Source organism: Brachyhypopomus gauderio, chromosome 8 (genome assembly GCF_052324685.1).
Source record: "Brachyhypopomus gauderio isolate BG-103 chromosome 8, BGAUD_0.2, whole genome shotgun sequence".
NCBI lineage: Eukaryota > Metazoa > Chordata > Actinopteri > Gymnotiformes > Hypopomidae > Brachyhypopomus > Brachyhypopomus gauderio.
In genome coordinates this window covers 8110941-8125435 of record NC_135218.1, presented here as the reverse complement: position 1 = coordinate 8125435, position 14495 = coordinate 8110941, and the positions used below count along the sequence as shown (strand labels likewise).

The 14495-nt window shown below is 44.8% G+C and overlaps 2 protein-coding genes across 2 annotated transcripts in view; both read left to right on the top strand.

Annotated features, from left to right (window-relative positions):
• erbb3a (erb-b2 receptor tyrosine kinase 3a) overlaps positions 1–6972 on the top strand; it is an 18761-nt gene extending 11789 nt beyond the window's left edge. Inside the window, exons 15-29 of the mRNA XM_077014158.1 lie at positions 280–373; positions 977–1134; positions 1784–1837; positions 1961–2102; positions 2309–2428; positions 2554–2652; positions 2763–2948; positions 3273–3428; positions 3537–3612; positions 3778–3924; positions 4002–4099; positions 4201–4377; positions 4538–4606; positions 4715–4997; positions 5093–6972. Of these exons, the coding sequence (XP_076870273.1) occupies positions 280–373; positions 977–1134; positions 1784–1837; positions 1961–2102; positions 2309–2428; positions 2554–2652; positions 2763–2948; positions 3273–3428; positions 3537–3612; positions 3778–3924; positions 4002–4099; positions 4201–4377; positions 4538–4606; positions 4715–4997; positions 5093–5928 (2695 nt within the window). The 3' untranslated portion in view covers positions 5929–6972. The remainder of the gene's footprint in view (positions 1–279; positions 374–976; positions 1135–1783; positions 1838–1960; positions 2103–2308; positions 2429–2553; positions 2653–2762; positions 2949–3272; positions 3429–3536; positions 3613–3777; positions 3925–4001; positions 4100–4200; positions 4378–4537; positions 4607–4714; positions 4998–5092) is intronic.
• Positions 6973–7350: 378 nt separating this feature from the next.
• Positions 7351–14182, top strand: pa2g4a (proliferation-associated 2G4, a). Its single transcript, XM_077014160.1, has 13 exons — positions 7351–7579; positions 8187–8315; positions 8629–8734; positions 8981–9050; positions 9165–9257; positions 9474–9537; positions 9692–9770; positions 9902–9980; positions 11030–11163; positions 11324–11418; positions 11535–11662; positions 13563–13616; positions 13745–14182. The coding sequence occupies exons 1-13, from the start codon at positions 7495–7497 to the stop codon at positions 13805–13807; spliced, it is 1179 nt and encodes a 392-aa protein (XP_076870275.1). The 5' UTR covers positions 7351–7494; the 3' UTR covers positions 13808–14182.
• Positions 14183–14495: the final 313 nt, after the last annotated feature.

Sequence of the window (14495 nt, the reverse complement as noted above, 5' to 3'; positions counted from 1 at the left end):
TGCGTGTGTTTGGGTTCATGTGTGTATACGTGCATGTAAGTGTGTGCTTGTGTTTTATTTTGGCTGAATGATCGCAATAAAACCACAAATGGATTAGACAGTTTTTTTGTCTTTTTCCTTTCTCCTCAGTTCATTATATGTTACTACTTCTTGAGACATACACACTGACAGACACAGTTAACAGAGATAGTAGATGGTTTGGTGTGTACGTTGATAGATGGTTTGGTGTGTATGGTGAACATGCCTCATGACATGAACTCTCATGGTCGGGTTCCTCAGTGAGAGGCGGGAGTTTGCGGGGCCGAATGGCGAGTGTATGCCCTGCCACTCTGAGTGTGCTGTGCAGGAGAACAGGCACACCTGCCAAGGACCGGTACTGAAGCTTCTCTCTCTCCCTCTCTCCCTCTCCCTCTCTCCCTCTCCTTTCCTCTCTCTCCCTCTCCTTTCATCTCTCTTCCTCTCCCTCTCCTTCTCCCTCTCTCCCTCTCTCTCTCTTTTCCCCTCTCTCCCTCTCTCTCTTTTCCCCTCTCTTCCTCTCCCTCTCCTTCTCCCTCTCTCCCTCTCTCTCTTTTCCCCTCTCTTCCTCTCCCTCTCCTTCTCCCTCTCTCCCTCTCTCTCTTTTTCCCCTCTCTCCCTCTATCTCTCTTTTCCCCTCTCTCCCTCTCTCTCTTTTCCCCTCTCTCCCTCTCTCTCTCTTTTCCCCTCTCTTCCTCTCCCTCTCCTTCTCCCTCTCTTCCTCTCTCTCTCCCGTTCCCTCTCTCCCTCTCTCTCTCCTTTCATCTCTCTTCCTCTCCTTTCCTTATAGAATATTTTATAATAATATGATATAATAACATACTGTACAACAATATAATATTGTATTGTATTGTACACTGCAAAATACAAATATATAGTGTGTGTGTGTGTGTGTGTGTGTGTGTGTGTGTGTGTGTGTGTGTGTGTGTGTGTGTGTGTGTGTGTGTGTGTGTGTGACTAGGGGGCAGATCAGTGTGAAGCGTGTGTAAAGCTACAGGATGGTCCACATTGTGTCTCCTCGTGCCCAGAGGGAGTTATGGGAGAAAAGAGGCTGGTCATCTATAAATTCCCCAGTAGCCAAAACAAATGCCAGCCGTGCCATGCCAACTGTACGCACGGGTAAGACACCTCACACCCTGCTGTACCCCTTACCTGCAACCCACATGACCCTGAGAAACTAGCACATGCTTTCATAACCCCCAGATTAGACTACTGCAACACCTCCGTGGCTAGTTGACCTGCAGTCTCTCCTCAGATAGCCTTTATTGTAACAGCCTCCATGCACAAAAGTCTGGACCTCATCTACTAAAGCGTTATGTCCGAGCGAGAGCTCTTTACCGAGCTGGCGCAGCCATATCCCAGGATGCACTGCAGCGGTCCTGGTGGGCAGATTCGCTGCTCTACGTTTGGGAGATTCAGCCTGGGTCTGTGCACTGGATAATATGGTGTTGCTGGTTTGTGGACTGTGCATAGGTGATCGGAGCAGCAGGAGGGGTGATTATGCCTTTGGCCATGGCTCTGAGTATTGTGCAGATGGGAATGTTTTGAACGTGTTGTAGTGGTGGTATCTGGCTGACACAGGCCTGATGTGACACATCCCTTCCTCTGACTAATACTGCCGTGCCCTTCAGCTCTTTCCTTAATCGCTCTTGACGTGCTCTGACATTGCAGCACTGGCTCCTGTAGCTCCTGTAGATTTCTGTGATTAAAAAAAAAACCTTTGGGGGTTTTCTTTTTAATTGGAATTATTTGGGTTTGTGTGTTTTAGGTGTACTGGGCCAGGTTTGAGAGACTGTGTCGAGTCCGGCAGGCGTTCGGCTGGGTGAGTGCTTCCCCCTGCTGGTTAGGAATAACATTACATCGCAGTTGAGTGACGTGTATAATTGTGCTATTATTGTACAGTGTTGATGCTCAGATGATGAGCTGTATTCGTGTGCATCCATAGGTTACCAGTGACTGCAATTGTGCTGGGTGTCATAGCCGGAGTTCTGGTGGCGTTCTCCGTGTTTGTGATGACCGTTCTGTATCGCCGTAGTCTCTCCATACGTCGCAAGCGAGCCATGAGGAGATACCTGGAGAGAGGAGAGGTACGTGTTGCACCACACACAAACGATTTAGCCGTGGAAGCATGTATTGTGTGCAGTATTACATGCAGTATTACATTACATTTTCTTTACTTGTTTTTCAGTAGACATAGGTCACAGTAAAACCTATAACTAGATAAGATGTTTCGATGTGTGGACACTGATGTGTTGATGAGTATCTTTGCACGTGTGTTTTGGAATTTCTGCAGAGTTTTGAGCCACTGGACCCAGGGGAAAAGGGGTCAAAAGTTCATGCTCGCATCCTTAGTGCATCTGAACTACGCAAGGGCAAAATTCTGGGCTCTGGTATATTTGGCAATGTTCACAAGGTACTTATACAATTAGAATGAGGGATTCAGACACCTATCAGTCTTTAGACACTGACTTCACACAACACGGTGGCATGTAACATCTCTGTCTCTCTTCCCAAAATGTCTTTGTCCTTCTCTCTCAGGGTGTGTGGATTCCAGAAGGAGACACAATAAAGATTCCAGTGGCTATTAAGACAATTCAGGACCGCACTGGACGGCAGACTTTCCAGGAAGTTACAGATGTGAGAAATGCGCACACACACACACACACACACACACACCCACACACACACACACACACACAATGGTTCAAAAAGCAGTGGGTCAATTTGCCATATGCCATGTCTTGTAGCACATGCTGGCCATGGGGAGTCTGGATCACCCCTACATCGTGAGGCTGTTGGGTATCTGTCCAGGTGCCTCTTTGCAGCTGGTCACCCAGCTCAGCCCCCAGGGGTCCTTACTGGAACATATCAGGCAGCATAGGGGCAGCCTAAACCCACAGAGACTGCTAAACTGGTGTGTGCAGATTGCTAAGGTAAGCTGCCTGTCTGTTTGTCTTTGTATGTGTGGGTGTGTGCGCGCGTGTATTTGCTCTCACATGTCTTCATTGTGTGTGGTAAAAGGAGTCTGTTTGAATAGATGGGTTTTGTGTGCGCTCAAGTGAGGAGTGGATTATTACTTTGTTGAGATTTCATATTTGAGCTCTTTCCAAAAAAGAAAATCTGTAAGAATTGCAGTTAGCGGAAATATTTAGTAGTTTGTTGCCTCAATAGCTTTTGTGACTTTTGTCGTTCTCCTCTATTTCTGTCTATATTCCCCATGACCTCTCCCTCACCCCATCCACTGGGTTCTATTTCAGGGTATGTATTATCTTGAAGAGCAGAGGATGGTCCACAGGAACCTGGCTGCTCGGAACATCCTGCTAAAGAGCGATTTTATGGTGCAAATCGCTGACTATGGAATTGCTGATCTGCTCTATCCAGATGACAAGAAACTCTTCTACAGTGAAGTCAAGGTAAAGGGCCTCGCAGCTCCCGTAAGAGCAGCGTCCACGCGCTACACGTTTGGCCTGGTTTTATGCTTCTTCATAAATGCTGTACGTTGAATTTGTTTTTATTTGCAGACACCAATCAAATGGATGGCCCTTGAGAGTATTTTGTTCCGCAGATATACACATCAAAGTGATGTGTGGAGCTATGGTTAGTGTGTGTGTGTGTGTGTGTGTGTGTGAGAGAGAGAGAGAGAGAGAGAGAGAGAGAGAGAGAGAGAGAGAGAGAGAGAGAGAGAGAGAGAGAGAGTATATCGTAGACACTCAGAAAGTAAACATGATTTGTGCTCAGTACTGGTCCCCCTTCCCTGTGTAGGTGTGACTGTGTGGGAGATGATGACGTATGGGGCGGAGCCTTATGCTGCAATGAGACCACAGGAAGTTCCTGACCTGCTGGAGAAGGGCGAGCGTCTCTCTCAGCCTCAGATCTGCACAATAGATGTTTACATGGTCATGGTCAAATGTGAGTCCCCTCCTCAACACTTTGGTGAGCTAAGCCATCTGAGCGTGTCCATCTGACGAGGCGTTTTCTGCCGTTAGGCTGGATGATCGACGAAAATGTCCGGCCGACCTTCAAGGAATTAGCCAACGAGTTCACCCGCATGGCTAGAGACCCACCTCGCTACCTTGTCATCAAAGTAAGGCAAAGTGACAGTGCACTTAGTGTAAACGGTTTGCATTTCTGCAGCTGAGCAAGTTGTCGGTCTTGCTTAACTGTTGCGTGACGTCCCGCCACCAGGGGGAGAGCACGGCTGCTGTGCCCGCTCCTGCTGAGCCACACGTGACTGAAATGGTCGTTCTGGGGGCGGGGCTAGACGACCAAGAAGACGAGGTATTAGAAGACGGCATGACCATGCCACCAGCGTACCTCACTCCATCCAGAAGTCTCCCTAGATTGCGCGCAGACACTCAGAGGGTGAGAGGTCGTTGACCAAATATGGAAAAAGCATAACTGAATATGTCTGGGAGAACAGGCATAGATTAAGAGTCTTAAGGTTTCAATGTGTTTTGTCGCTGGAGAACTCTGCAAGATCAGTTGCCTCTGCCTTTATCATGAGTGCTTTCTGTCCATGCAGGCATCTCTCACCCCGTCCTGTCTCGCTGGTTATTTGCCGATGACGCCAAGCGTGGAGGGCTCCGCACAGGTATTCACTATGCCACAGGGGTGGCGGATGTAAATCGTTTGCTGTCGTGGTAGAGGCAATGTGACGCACTGCGTTGCCTTTGTAACGTATCCTCGTGTCCTCTTTTAGACCGTATGGCAAACGCGTTCGCGTCTCAACTCCGCCCGCACCATCTCGGAGAGCTCGGAGGGGCGCGGCACAATTTCGGAAATTGAGACAAGCGAAGACTTCGCGGTGGGCGGCAACCAGAAGAGGACACGCCAACGGGAGGACAGCGCCTACATGTCTCAGAGAGACAGTCTGTCAGGCCCCCCGGACACACCCATCCCTGACACACCCTCTCCGTGCACGGAAGGAGAGGAAGACCAAAATGGATATGTGTTGCCAGGATTAAGCGATAGTCCAGAGAGAGGTAAGGAAACAAAAACCCGTTACCCAGCCTAACCTCTTGCTCTCGGTCTTGGTCTTGGCAATGGCAGATTTGTTTTAACATCCTTCTCCCTTCAGACACACCGCTTTCCTTGTGTCCCAGTGTTGCACTGTCCCACGGGAGGTTGTCTAATGGTCATTCATTAGAACTGCTAGAAGCGCGTGGCGCTGCAGAAGAAGAATACGAGTATATGAACAACCAGAAACTTCCCCTCAGATACAAGAATCGCAGCTGCGGTCAGCAGCCAACGTCCGCACGCAGTTCCACTTCACGTCCCGCGTGGGGTCACAGTTTTCCAGGCGCCAGACATCCGAATGAAAGGTTGTCCATGGACTCAGAAAGTAGTGGAGGGGCATCGCAGTCCTCTCTGGATGAGAGAAGCCGTAGCGAGGCAGAACTTGTGTCCAGCGAGCCCGAGTACGCCGAGGCCGATATGGACCTACGAGTCTACGAGTACATGGACATTCGCAGCGGTCCCGGGATGGCAGCACCCCTGACCTCACCCAGAGTTAACTGCCTGATGCCAGACGCCCAACTTTCTCCACCAGAATCCTTGGTGGAAGATGAGGATGAAGAGGAAGACTATCAGTACACAAACCACCAACCCAGGCTGAGGCACTCATTAATGGCGCAGGGCTGTAACGGTGGGGGAGGTGAAATGTATGAATACGAGGAAATGGACTCGTTGGTGGTACGTAGCAACTCAGCGGTGTACCAGAACCTCCGGATGGATGGGCAACAGGAGGGAGCTAGGACCCAGGGTGATCGGTCAAGGAGCCAGCCCACTTTAGGACTGGGCCCATATGTTAACGTGTGTGCAGGAGTGGGCAACAAGGGAGGGGACAGGTCTTTTGATAATCCTGACTACTGGCACAGTCGATTATATTCTAAAGCAAACGCAGTGCGTACATAGGACTGGGGGGGGGGGGGGGGCTGGTTGAGTGGGTCACACTTGAAAATAATGAATGGAATGAAGAAGCAAACGTGTTTAAGTGAGGGAGAAATTTAGCCTAAAAGAGGAGCTAAAATATGTGGGGAGATGATGGAAAAATAAACCCTAAGACCTAACTGAAAATTATTAGCACTGACTAAGCACAAGTAGCAATCGGTGAAGCATTACATATGACTTTGGCTAAAAAAAAACATGTCTCAATAAAACACACACACACACACACTAGTGTTGCCACCTTTCAGAAATGAAAAAAAGGATGCCCACCACTCCTCAGCTCCTCATGTCCATTATGAGGCAACTGCTGTGGGGACCCCTTATATTCATCTCCACTGATGCTGTCTGGGGGGTAGAGGGGGGTTGTATGATGGATCTTTTTTTTTTTTTGAGGGGATTAAATTAAATGTGTATTGGACATTTATGGAAATACGGAACAAATCCATCCTGTATTGCTTCAATACGGAATGCAACATTTAATAGCCAAATGGGGCAGGTGGTAACCCTAACACACACACACACACACACACACACGTCTGTCATAATACCTTAAAACATAGTGAAGGATGCCAGTACCAGATAATGAGCTATTACAGGTAATGCAATGACGACTGCATACAAACATGTAAGCCAATTAATATTTCATGTCCTCAGGACACAAACAATTTTCTATTTTTGTAAGAAATATAAGCAGCACGGGGCTTTCTTTCTGTCAGTGTGTCTATGAATCATGTCTGTTACAGGAGCCTTCATCACTATAGCATGGCAGCTTACTATCCATCCAACTGTACCAAATTGAAAACAAGTCAGGGATATTTGCTTTTAAATGCTATTTTTGTATAAATTACATATGTAAATGTATTGTAGTCAATCTATTTTCAACCATCCGACCTATGGTGGCACAGCTAATGCAAAAAGATGCCTTGGCCTCTGCCCTTGGCAATTATGTTTTCTTTATTTGCTTGAATTGTTTGTATCTGTGTAAATATGTCCAATAAAGAAGGAATTTTATATTGGGGTCATATTATAAAAAAAGACCTGTTAACAATCTTTACGCTTCTGTGTGACTCATTACAAGTTTGTCGTATATTTGTATAGGTCATGTTCTGTGTTTGTGCTAAACACTTAATATTTTACATATCTATGTTTCATTAGCTGTTTCAACGTTTAGATTTTAAAAAAGTCGTAAATGGACAACGAATAAGTTGAATAATAAGTGCGAAAGGTAATTATAAATGACTTTTATATTAGTATTCTTAAAACTACAGAAAGTGTTTTTATTTTTTTCGTCCAAACGTATGAGCTGAGAAACATCACAGCCTGTATTTTTGGCGGTAAGTCGTCTCTTGGTGACGCCGGCAGTTACGTTCTGACGGAGTGGGCGGGGCCACGGAGTGGGCGGGGCTTGGAGCGCGTGGAGGCCCGCACGGAACGAAGCGCGGCGGACGGCGGCAGCGGCAGCAGGCTGGCGGCGCGACTGATCTCGCTGCTCCGCTCATCGGCTCGGGCTTCACTTCGGGTGCTGTCGCAAAGATGTCCGACGACGAACAGCAGGAGCAGACCATCGCCGAGGACCTGGTCGTGACCAAGTACAAGATGGGCGGCGACATTGCCAACCGTGAGTTATTAACCACAGAACAGGGGACGAGGCGGTAGAGACTCGCCGCTCCCGTAGCGGCCTCCTCACACGGGGCTTAGCTCGCCGGCTAACGGACAGCTAACGCCGGCCAACCGCCCGCGGCTTCATTGTTAGCATTGTTAGCCTAGCTGGTGGTGTGGGGGTGTTTTTAGGGGTTAGAACCGCCCGACTGGCTGGACTACACACGCACCGGTGTTGTATTCGGAAATGGCGGTAACACTTGGCTGTGCTGGGCGAGGTTGGTCGGCCAGCTGCGGCTCCGACTGTCACTGCCCACGCACCCCAGACTCGGGCGGGTAGCGAGCTGGCTAACGTCCCGCTAACGGGGGTTCAGCCAACAAACCGGAGGGCGGTGTGTCTCTGTGCTCCCTCACGACCTCCTCCTCTTGTAGTGCAGTTAACCAGCACCTGTAATGCAGACGGAGGGTTTTAACGTCAGCTTATCTGGCTTGAGCAGCTGTCTTCGCTAGTATCCATGACCCAGACACTGTTTATTTTCGACACAGTGTTTCCAGTTGCCTCCTAATGTGTAAACTTGGTTATTTCTTGGTTCTTTCTTCCCCCGGTCACCTGTCACCTGTCCCAGAGGCGCTGAGGGTGGTGGTGGAGGCGGCCAAGCCGGGTGTGTCCGTCCTCAGTCTGTGTGAGAGAGGAGATTCTTACATTATGACAGAAACCGGGAAGGTCTTCAAGAAAGAGAAAGACATGAAGAAAGGTAAGAGGGAGGAAGTGTTGGTTCAGACAACTGGAGGAAGAGAGTGTGAAGTACACTAAACTCTTCAAATAACCTTTCATAATGATGGATTTAGATGATGTCTATCAAACGTGCCATGCCACTCCACTCAGCCGACTATCTCGTAGTGGAGACGTGACTAGCTGCTTTTAGTCGTGACGGAATGAGTACAGATCTAGTGAAATGCTTGAATCCTGCCTTTATCCTGTGTCTTGCTCATATGCATATATTTACATATACACACATCTTTTGCAGAAGGACAAATGTTGAGCACTGGTGGTTGTCTTTCTTGCAGGCATTGCGTTCCCCACCAGCGTGTCGGTCAATAACTGTGTATGCCACTTCTCTCCCTTGAAGAGTGACCCTGACTACACACTTAAAGATGGCGACTTGGTCAAAATGTAGGCAACTTCCACCGTGTCCATTTCCCATCTTTTTTTTTTACAGTTTTCTTTCCCTATTTCACCCCTCTTTCTGTTTTGACTTGTGTGCAGTTTTCCCCAGTGTTTATGTAATCCTCATCCCCTGTTTGCTGCTAAGCACATGTGTTATAAATGAAAGAAAACATTTGATCAATGTTTGTACATTTAGGGCATTTGGGTAACTTTTTGTGTTTTTTTATTTTAATATATCCCCTCTCTGTGCAGTGATCTGGGAGTTCATGTCGATGGCTTTATCTCCAACATAGCCCATAGCTTTGTTGTTGGGACCAGTAAGGTGTGTATGGAAGTTTGGGTTTGAATTGCTTATTCTCTTTATAGATCTGCTCAGTGAGCTTGAATAAGGCCAGTTTTGCATTAATATATGACTCGCTGTATTAAATCCTCACAGGAAGCACCTGTGACAGGCAGGAAAGCCGATGTCATCAAAGCCGCGTATTTGTGTGCAGAGGCAGCACTCCGTCTTGTAAAACCTGGCAACCAAGTAAGTGCAAGTGTTTTACGTGCTATTTAGTATAACCTGGCGACCATTTAAAAAGAGACTTCAAGTCGGGGTTAAACTGGCACATTCTGAATGTATTTAATCCCGTATTTCTGAGGACAAAAAACAATGTCCAACTAAGATGAGGAGTTGTAAATGAGTCGTGTCTGCCTATACTTTGTTTTTAAAATAGCCGCTTTGTTTGTCTGTGTCCCCCAGAACACACAGGTGACGGAGGCGTGGAATAAGATTGCTCAGTCTTTTAAATGCAGTCCGATTGAGGGTGAGCAGAGTATTATTTATTTGAAGCGGTTGTGTCTAAGTACTACATGCTGCTTTGATGCATGAAACCGTTTTCATAGGCTCAATTCACAAAGCTTACTTGAAATGTAATTAGAACTTGAGGGTACAATTGTGTTACTTTTTGTGGCCCTTAGGTATGTTGTCACATCAATTGAAGCAACATGTTATTGATGGAGAGAAGACCATCATTCAAAATCCCACAGACCAGCAAAAGTAAAATACAACCCTCTCTCACAGTTGTTAAATGGATCATGCATGCTGTCAAAGCTACGTCCCAATGAAGTCCCTTGTTCAGCCATGAAAAGACAACAGAGCTCAAAGCATTTCTCTTTATTTTCTCAAAGGAAAGACCACGAGAAGGCAGAATTTGAGGTCCATGAGGTGTATGCTGTGGATGTATTGATCAGTACAGGAGAAGGAAAGGTAATTTGTCCTGCCTACAAAACCATCTGAATACATACTACTGGCCTGTGAACTTTCACACAATGCACTGCTATCAAAGATAATTTATTGTAGAATGTGATGTAAGCATGAACATTAATATATGTCAGGAATCAAAAGTTTTGATCCCTCAATTATGTGGTCTGTTATAGATGCTGTATATATCTATGATGTAATAACAAAGTTAAGATGTAATAAGATATGACTATCAGCCAATTAGGTCTCAGTCCACAATCTTCACTGTGGGTTTTTTCATGAGCCATTCTTGAATTTAAATTCATAATGTACATTCATATGCATGTTGCATTCATATACATTCAAATGCTTTGAATGTTCATAGTACTTGTTTTGGAGCAAACCTCTGCATGTCAATGCCAAAATGTACATACCAACACCCCAAATGTTGACAGGATTTGAGTGGTAAGGCTGCACTGATGGGCTCAGAGCCCAGGATTCTTGGTTTTGTCTTTCTGGAAATATTATACTGAAATACCCTGTTCTCTGTGATCTACAACCCAGCAGAAGCTGGGTATAATGCCCTATAACACAGAATAAACAAACAACAGACACAAGAAATATGCTTTAAGCTAACTGAATTCTGATGCGCTGGAATGTTCTGGTGTAATCTGAAGCAGGATGTTAAGGCACGGCATCCCAAAAATGTATATTAAGTAAAACACTGGCAAGGAGGCAGAATCCACTGCAGGACCGAGCAGCAGTTCATATTTCTGTTTCAGTGCCCTTTGTCATAAAAAAAAATAATAATTTTTTGTTCCTTGAGATAAACATTGCAGTTGTCTTTATTGGATGGTAAAGATCACATCAAATTTTAGGAGGATGATATTATGCAAAAATGCAATAGTTTTGCAAGATTCTCACTTTTTCACAAAACCGTATTATACTATTGATCTAAAATTGTCATACTTTTAGAGTTTCTCAACTGAAGAGACAATATACGTCTAGAATTTATCCAGAGAAGATGGACTAAATTAACATCTACTCTGTAAGAACTATCTGTGTTTCTGTTATAGGCGAGAGACGGCGGCCAAAGGACCACCATCTACAAGCGAGACCCAAGTAAACAGTACGGGCTGAAGATGAAGACCTCCAGAATGTTCTTCAGCGAGGTGGAGAGACGCTTTGACACCATGCCTTTCACTCTTAGGTAGTGGATGCTGCTTGCTGCCACTTCATCATTCTTTCAGTTCTTTAAACCCCTCTTGGAGGCCTCCTAATACTTTGTGGTCAAGTTGAGGCATATGGGCCGGGCTGCTGATGTGTGAAGAAGCGTAGATGTAGTGACTGATGGTGTCTCCGTTGGCCAGGGCGTTTGAAGATGAAGGGAAGGCCCGTCTAGGAGTGGTTGAGTGTGCCAAACACGAGCTGCTTCAGCCATTCAGCGTGCTGCATGAGAAGGAGGGTGAGTGAGCACTCGTCCCGTTATTTGCACTCATACTCTAATTTTCACTCTTCTCACTCCCATTTCCTCCTTGTCAAATGAAAATTGTATTCGTCTCCTGCTCCTCTTTTCACTAGGAGAGTATGTGGCTCAGTTTAAGTTCACAGTGCTGCTGATGGCCAACGGGCCTTTGAAAATCACCAGTGGGCCGTTTGAGCCAGAACTTTACAGATCCGAGCACGACGTTCAGGATCCTGAGCTAAAGGTATAAACAATTCTTGCATTTCCCGAACAGCCAGGTTATCCATGTGAGATTGCCTGAAACATTCTGGCACACATTTGACTTGGTAATGAGGCATCAGGATTTTACTGAAATGAAATTTGTTTTGAAACAATACTCAGTTCTGTGCAAAGGCTTTAGGGCAGTGTGGGTAAAATGCCGGAAAGTAAGATTGCTTTCAAAAATTTTGTAAGAATATATAGTATGGTGTATAATTAACCAATTATATCAGAGTTGATGATTATTTTTATTAGGGTTGTCCCGATCCGATATTTGGATCGGATCGGCCGCCGATATTAGCAAAAAATGCGTATCGGTATCGGATCGGCAGACACGAGAAAATGCCGATCCAGACTCCCGATCCAGTTTTTTTTTTAAAGTCCGATCCGGGTTTTCCAGCGCACCCATTTAGATAATCCATTCCAGTTTTTGCTAGTGAGAGTAAAATCCGGTCCGCATTTTCCAGCACACCTTCAGCACACGAGCATAGTTTCTGCTCCAATTTAGCTCCGTGGCATCTCGGACCGCCGTGTAAATTTGAAGTTATCGGTCAGTTGTGTGGGATTATTTTACCTTAAAGGATGACAAAGACGAAGAGGTAGAGTGCAACATATGCCACAGTAAAGTCAAGCGTTGTGGTAAAGCTGTAAGAACTTTTAATACCACCAATCTAATCAAGCATTTAGCGAAATACCACCATAAACAACATGACGAGTTTCTAATGAAAACCGAAGACAAAAAGAAAGGTCCTACACAACTAACACTGGCAGAAACGTTTGAATTGAAGGGAGTGTATAGATGGGGATGGAGCAGCAAAGTGTGGAGTAGAAGGCATTTTGCTTTTAATTAGTATACGATATGTGCACGGATTTTTTTTTTTTGCTTTGGTTTACACTTGTTCAAGAGCACTGATTGATGTTAATGTTAATGTTAATAATAGACTATTTTCCACTCAGGTTGTGTGTGTTTTTTTTTTTTATATAATTTACAATATTATTTGCACTTGTGGCTTTTTAATCCTTGGTTTACTGATGCTATTTCTGTTTGTTATTTAATATTTTGTCTATTTTGAGTTTATTAATTGCTAAATAAACAGGTCAGTTTCTCCTTACCAACCATTGTGTATTATTCAAACACACCTAATTCAGCTGGCTACTTGTTATCAAGAGTAAAACGCTTTTCAACATGAGTTTGACAACAAAGTAAGTTGGCTAAATAACTTTAATACATGCTCGGATAGGCCGGTATCGGTATCGGCCGATATCGGTATCGGATCGGAAGTGCAAATAAATATCGGTATCGGATCGGAAGTTCAAAAAGCTGGATCGGGACATCCCTAATTTTTATATGTATGTTGAAACAACGTTATTAACTATAACAAGCTTTGTAGGAGGCTTAAAACTGGGTGAGGAACAACCAAACTGATTAACCCTGACCCAAACTGCCACAAAGGTGAGGTTGAGCATGACTGCTCACAGGTCATAAATCACAAGGGAGTTCTACTGCATCAGCAATGGCTCTCTCAGGCAAAGATGGCAATGCAGGCTTTGTTCGCCGAAGGGCTGGAGAGACATACAATAATAAGTGTCTGCTGGTGACGGTGATCTGTGGTGGAAGTTCCTTGCAAGTTTGGGGCTGCATTTCAGCAAATGGAGTTGGAAGATTTGCTCAGGATTAATGGTGTCCTCCATGCTGAAACATAAAGATATTTATCCAACACTCAGTACCATCAAGGTGTCTGATTGCCTCCCGATTTATTCTGCAACAGAACAATGAGCCCAAACATACAGGCATTAAGAGCTATCTTCAGTGTAAAGAACCAGGAGTCATGTGCACATCTGTTTTTACATTATTATTTACTTTAATTTAAAATGTTCTCTTACAGTCTCTGATCCAGAGCTCTGCAAGTCGTAAAGCACAGAAGAAGAAGAAAAAGAAGGTGAGGTTATTTAAGTGGTATATTTAAATTTTCAGTTTAGATACAACTATACGATGATAATATCCCGTCTTTTCTTTATGTATTGTTCATCATTTCTTAATTCTGGTCCATATTTTATTTTACTACAGGCTTCCAAGACTGCAGAAAATGCTTCAGGACCTCGAGTAGAGAATGAAACTGCAGCAGAATAGATAGTCTTCACTTTTACCCTTCCCCAGTCATAACACACCTTCCATGTGCAAAAACCTTAATGCAAGTCTTGCCCTACTCTTAATCTCATGCCCACTGAAATCAATGACCAACAGCCTCCCTAATTATGTTTGTTTGACAAACATTGGACAGTGTCATTTGGAAGAACATTAATTTGAAATTGGACTTATAATTGACAGTGACTTTGTACTGATTTTCATAAAAACGTGTGCTTGCTTTTTTGAAGCACTCTGTTTACTTTGGATTCTGGAAAACCAGACCTTGTCAAAATAATTATTAAAATGCTTGGCAAGACTTTTGTAGAATTGTGGTTTTCGCCACATGTATTGCTAATCTAATAAAATGTTTTCCCCTAATGTTTGAATTGAAACTGCTAGTTAAATAATAATGGAAGGAAACAGGAGTCAGCAGTTGGACTTTGGAAAAGTTACCCATCTCTGGTCATTCCTCAGGGTTGGAATGTTTTTTAGGCAAAACCGTCTTTACCTTTTTAAAATCTAAAACCCTTCCATGGAGTGTTGGGAGTGCTTTCTGGGGCATTAGAATTCTGTGCACAGAATTCCTGTATACTTCATTCTTCTGATAGAGAATTTTGAACCACAGACTTTTGGGAACTGCGACTTCCTTTATTAACTGCCATCTTTGTCTTCTTTCAAGTGGCAGCTTTAA